At 43.1% G+C, this 6,489-nt stretch overlaps 1 protein-coding gene across 1 annotated transcript; it reads right to left on the bottom strand.

The window, feature by feature from the left end:
* Positions 1-2,840: 2,840 nt before the first annotated feature.
* LOC105041583 (probable carboxylesterase 2) lies at positions 2,841-4,059 on the bottom strand. Its single transcript, XM_010918526.4, has one exon. It carries the CDS (start codon positions 3,893-3,895, stop codon positions 2,939-2,941), a length of 957 nt encoding a protein of 318 aa, XP_010916828.1. The 5' UTR covers positions 3,896-4,059; the 3' UTR covers positions 2,841-2,938.
* Between the last annotated feature and the right edge of the window lie 2,430 nt (positions 4,060-6,489).

Below are 6,489 nucleotides of genomic sequence, written 5' to 3'. Positions count from 1 at the left end.
TCTGGACGGAGATTGTGAAATAGTGTCGGGCAAGTTGTTGATCTCCGTGCATTTCTCTAATGCTGTTTTTGATCGAAAATCGGATCAACAGGTGGTATGTCGAGACTATCGCTCTCAAGACGTTTAGTCTGGATCTTTCGAGTATGGCATCGTAGGCTAAGGATACTCGGACGATCGTAAAGGTTATGAAGATGGTGTTTTGTTGTGGTTCAATCTCAGCAGTTAGGGGGAGGATGATTTCTCCTTCCACTGTGACCGCATCTCCAGTGAAGCCGACTAACGGTGTCAAGATTTTTCTGAGTCGGTCAATCGATAATTTCATTCGAGAGAAGGTTGAGTAAAACAAAACGTCAGTTGAGCTTTCATTATCAATAAGTATCTTTTTTACATCATAATTCGTTATTGTTGCTGAAACAACAACAACATCGTGGGAAGTTTGAATTCTCTGAGTATCTTTTTTTCAGAAGGTTATTACATCATGGAGTTTTGGTTGCTTCGTTGATTCCTCATCGGAAGTTGCCCCCCCCCGATCCAATCGTCTGGTAATCATGTTGATGACTTTCGTGGTCGGTTGGTTATTCACAGCTTCCTCAATCGTTTGGGGTCATCGATCGGGAGGCGGTTGAGTCGACGGCTCCCTTCTATTTTTTTGAGGTAGCCACGTCGTATCAGGGCTTCTATTTCGTCCTTCAACTGGATACATTATTCGGTATCGTGGCCATGGTCTCGATGAAACCGGCAATACTTTCTTCGATCACGGTTCCTCGCTTTCATCGATGGAGGGTGTCGTAGATATTCCGCCCCTTCGATCTTCATGAGGATCTGTGCACGAGAAGCAGAGAGGGGTATAGAAATTATACCTGTTATGTATCGGCCTCGAACTTCATCGTCGGGGTGAGGCTCGCTTATTGGATGGGGGTCTATTTGTTTCGACCAGAGCCCCACTCTTCTTTTGCTTTTTCTTCTGACCTTTATTTTCTGCCTGACGTCGGTCAGAAGCTCCTTCGTCCGCACGCATGTATTTGTACGCGCATTCTGAGAGTTCAGCATACGTCCGACGGAGGGTTTTATCCAGTGAGTATGTGAATCAGGATCTCCTCAGATCTCTTTTCATGGTCGATATGCTTATGTCTTCGTTGAGGTCCCTGATCTCAAGCATGGCCGCATTGAATTGGGACACAAAATCTCAGAGTATTTCGGTCTCTCCTTGTTTGATCGAAAAGAGACTGTCCGAGATTCGTGGCGGCCTTCGACTGGTGTTAAAATGGGCTACGAAGAAATATTCCAATTGTTCGAAGGAGTGAATACTTCTCGACTGAAGCTCAGAATACCAGGCCCGAGCAGCTTTCCGAAGTGTTGCTGGGAAGTCGATGCATAGGAGGGCATCGGTTGCTCCTTGAATTGTCATGAGAGCCTTGTAGCTCTCGAGGTGATCGATTGGATGGGTGAAACCATCATAGGGCTCCACATGCAGTATCTTGAACTGAGTCAGGATCGGTTCATCCAAGATAAGTCGGGAGAGAGGCTGGGTGGTATGAAAATTGAAGTCGTTTAACGATTTCTGACCGTCCATCTGGAGCTGGGCGAGTTGGCGGTCGATTTTCTCGAATTTACATTCGTAGTCTTCAAGCCGCCGGTGGTGGGAGACTCCAGGGGTTGATCCTTCCGATGAATTAGAAGGAGAGGCTGACGGTGTTCGCGGTCGCTTTCTCTTCCTTGCTCGATCTAATTGGGAAGGAGAGGGGTGCCGTGAATGGTGGGTGGCACGTCGAGAGTGCTGCGAGTGCCGCTGCTCATTCCGTTGAGAGAGCCGAGATTGCCGCTCTGGTGGAGGAGACGGAGATCATCGTGGATGACGGCGGCTATGCTGGAAGGCACTGAATGCGCCACCGATTACTCCGCCTGCGGTTATGGTGGCTGGGTTTGCTGTTGTTGGAGGCTTTTGACTGCCTCCGTGAGAACGTTCATTTGTTGCACGATCACAGCAATCTGAGCGTTTGTGGTAACCATGGGGCATGGAGAACTGAGCTCTGCTATCGGAGGCAGGGGAGGGACCTCTTCCCGACGAGAAGAGTTTCACCGATCCGGTCATCGTTGATTGTTGAGCTCTGGTTCTCGTCATTGCAATTTTTCTTCTTGCCGCTGTCTCACCTCTTCCTGGTGCGCCAATTTGTTGCTGTCAATCCCCTCGTCGTCTGTTCATCGAAAATGAGCACCTACAAAATGAAGTCTGTACTGACCGGAGTTGTCTCCGATGGGGATTCTTCGATACCTAAGTTAGAGGGGGAGACTGGACAACAGTAGTATAAGAATGGAGACAGAGCTCAGTATATAAAAATTAGCTTATCTCTATTGTTGCTTTACCTCTCTTTCTATAGAGAAAAATGGTTGTAACCGTCAAATATGGTCCGTATTTAGTGGCGTAGAATCATTAGGCTATAATTCCATTATGGGTTGTCAATCTTCGAGGATTACGCCGTGATATTCGTAGGATAACCGTCTGAGACGGTTATACTATACTTGAATAAGCCGACTGACTAAATGTCGGGAGTTGACTGCTGGTTAGCAGATTTGAGATACCGATGGTCGTAATCCGTTGTCTGTAGAGTTCGAATATTTACTGTTTATCGATATCAAGTCGGTAAAGGAGATTCAGTCGGTCGATTGAAAGCAGTGTCGGTCTGTTCAGTCAACATATGGTCGGTAGTCGCTTACAAGATTGTCTGTTCGTTTGATGGGTCAAAGTCGGACGTCGGTCGGTGTGTGTCGGAAATCGATCGATTTATGGAGATCGATCGATTTACTTCAACAATAAGCAATAGAGATAATTACGAGAAGATCATGTTATTACTTATTAGAAATAAGCATAAAATTTTTGCTTTTATTCCTTGCAAAGCACCAGTTTAGTTAAGCATCATCCAAGTATCCGCACCTTGTGCTACTCACGCCTGATGAAACCAGCCAAACGCTGGAACAACTCCAAAGCCTTGTCGCACCCAGACTCGAACAGATGGAACACATGATCCTCGCCTTTCGTCTCAAAAATCTCCACCATCCCTCCCCACCTACTCCCCTTCAAAGCCTCGTAATACGCTCTTCCCCTGTCCCTCAACAGATCCTTCTCCGCCACGACCACCAGCACCCGCCCGCATCCCAGCCCCGCCAGACTCGGCCCCCCCTTCGCCATCGGATTCAACCGGGGGTCGTCGCTCCCCACCGCGCCTGGGCACACGAACGGCCACACAAGGTCCGTTGTCACCGGGTCAAGCAAAGGCTTGTCGTCTCGGTCCTTCTCGCACCCCATCCGCTCCGATCCCCAGAAGAACGGGTGCACCAGCACCACCCCCTCGATCCTCGCCTTCGCCCGCATCGCCATGTTGTGGACGATGTTCGCGCCGGCGCTGTCTCCGGCCAAGAACACCCGTGACAAGTCCCCCCGCTCGGCGAGCCAGGGCTCGGACCCGGCCCCCTCTGAGTGGGACACCACCCACTGGAGCGCCTGCCACGAGTCCTCGTAGGCCGCCGGGATTGGGTTCTCCGGCGCAAGCCGGTAGTCGACCGACACGGCTACCACCTTGGCTTTGGCGACGAGGGAGTTGAGATAGTTGTGGTACAGGGTCCAGAAGGGGCTCCCGAAGCAGAAGCCACCGCCGTGGAAGTAGACGAGGATGGGGAGCTTCTGAGAAGGGTCGAAGGAGGCGAGGTCGGGGTGGTAGAGCCGGGCGGATACGTTGGTCTCGCGATCGATCATGACGTCTTTGGAGGTGACACCGGTTGTGGGATCGAGGGAGGGAGAGACGACGTCGGTGGGGACAAGGCGTTCGACGCGGCCGTCCCTGTAGGTTCGTATAAAAGGGAGGATTTCCACTGCGATTTCGCCCCCGCTTGGATCCATTGCTTGGGTTGGAAGATCTCAGTGGAGACGACGAGGGGGCGAGAGATGAGATGGATGGAACTTCTTTTCCGGATCAGAATCAGTTGGTTGTCTAAAAAGCCGATGGGCGATAAAGTTGCCGGATACTGGGGGATGCATGGTGGTGCTTCATATTTTAATGCGCTCTATCTTTCTTGTCGGTACGTCGGAAAAATTGATAGGCTCTCTTTGGCGAGCGTTATCTTAGCTAACCTTCTAGAAGATCCCTCGCATTCTGGAAAGTTCGATATCCCACCAATCCCGCCATCGCTAGTTTTGAGTGGATTACCGTGTCGGAGGAATCCAAAATAAAAAATTTATTTTTTTAATTTTTTTTAAATACTTAATCTGAATTTTTTACCGTCCAACTGTTTGTTATTATATTTTTCATTTTTAACTGTTACACTCGTAATTACTAAACGGTCGTATATATTTAATTTTATTTTTATTTTTTGATCGTTAGATTTTTTATTAAAAATTTTGAGGATTGAATTTTTTATTAAAAATTTTAATAGATTAATAAAAATTTAAATAGTCATAAATGATCATATTAGATGATTATAAAAAAATTATTTTGAGATTTGATTTGATACATTCCATCTAATTCTCTTTTTTTTTTCTTATAATTTTTTTTTCAAATATTTTTTTTATAATTATTTTTTTAGATATTGGAAGGATCTTTATCAATTTTCTCTCGTGCTCGTAGGTAGAAAATTTCGATCGTATATTGAGATGAGTTTTTTGAATTTTCCTACACGAAAGAAGGGAATGCGTCTTAAAATTGTGTCCAACACAATTTCAAATTTGATTATTATTTCTTTCTTAATATTCTTTAAGTCATTTATAAATTTTCTACAACAATGTTTTATTTCTTTTGTTTAGACTTTTAAATCACATCAATAATTTTTTAAATCCTGTTCCAATAACCTAAGGCGTAGCCCATATCAGTTGAATGCCTACTAGAACATCCATGCCATGATTAGCTAGGAACCGTAATATAAGCTACAAATTCTACCATAATGGGTATATATTGCACTCCTTTTGTCATGTTTCATGTAATATTTGCTAAAGACATGCTCCAGCATATTTACTCCTAAGAAAATCATGTATCTGTAACCCCTCGGCACCACGCACCTAAAAAATCTTCTTGAATGAGTAACATTACCCATTCCTCATTGTTCATATGTAGCTTTTCCAAAATTACAATGATACTGTCTTCATAATGTGTTGAAGCCAGGTTAGCAATCAAAATATTTTTAGGAAACATGAAAAATTGAAAATGAAAGCAAAAGCTTGTTGTGGTTGACGAGCAACCCATAAAGCAAAAATGCCTATACAACTGAAAAACATTAAAAAGAAAGACAACAATGAGAAATGCCTGGAAAAGGCAAAATCTGGTATAATAATTGGAAACACACAACAGAACTGTTCCAATAAGGTCCCAGTAATTTTTATTTTGCTAATTAACATGTTTCTTTATTGTAACATTATACTTTTTAATATACTAGGCAAGTCCTTATGTGTCGATGTGGTTGATCAAGTGTCCAGGCAAGTTAGGAGGATGATGACAGTTGCAACTCCGATGAGCCAACTAGTCAGTAATGATGAATGACAAAGTTTACCACCACCCTTCTTCTTCTCAAATCCCACGCCGCTCTCATTAATCAATAAATCTACGGGAAATTTGAATGAGAATTTATCTTAATGGAGGACAACTACCACTGCTATTTCTACGTATTATTATGTATAGATGCATTTGAGGGGCAATATGGATCGCAGTGCATCTATATTGGGCTTTGCCAACCAAAGCAGCCCCATCTTCTTCATTAAAGATTTTTGCTTGACCCTTTCATTTTTTTGTTGTTTGTACTCTAATCTCGTGAACCACATCAGGACATGCTGAATATCGAAGACGGAATCTAGGAGAGTTTGCTGTATATCAGTGTGGATTTCTCTGGTTTCTGTTCTTTGTTGTTAAATAATTGATACTGTTACACCCACCTTCGTGGCCCGTCATGCCTCAAAAACAGTATGCAGTGGTTTGAGTATCACAATGATAGGGAAATTCTTTGTGCACCGCAAGAAAACTCGATGTGTTTATTCGATTAGTTTACGTGGTCATCACTTTTCAATATATATTTAATATCTACAGTTTTATTATTTTATTTAAAATTTTGAATGATGAAAATGTCTCTATTTTGGATAAAAATGTTCCTTTCATATTATGATATTTTGGACTATATTATAACATTCTGAGTTATATTATGATATCATGCACGCAGAAAGTCATAATTTAATGCAGGATACCATAATATGTATAGGATGTCATAATTTTTTGGACCATATTATGGCATCTTGTGAATAGAAAATCATAATATATTACAGAATGTCATAATTTTTTTTAAAAAATAAAAATATTTTCATCATATAAAATTTTTAAATGAAAAAATGAAACTATAGATATTAAATATTCGTTGGAAAGCGATGGTTATGTGAACTGGTCACGAAAAGTGATGTATTCCATATCGAATTTTTTGCACCATCCGCGGTGCACAAAAAATTTCTCCACAATGATA

Source organism: Elaeis guineensis, chromosome 3 (genome assembly GCF_000442705.2).
Source record: "Elaeis guineensis isolate ETL-2024a chromosome 3, EG11, whole genome shotgun sequence".
NCBI classification, from domain to species: domain Eukaryota; kingdom Viridiplantae; phylum Streptophyta; class Magnoliopsida; order Arecales; family Arecaceae; genus Elaeis; species Elaeis guineensis.
The sequence above is the reverse complement of the archived record's forward strand: the minus strand, read 5'-3'. Positions and strand labels throughout refer to the sequence as shown.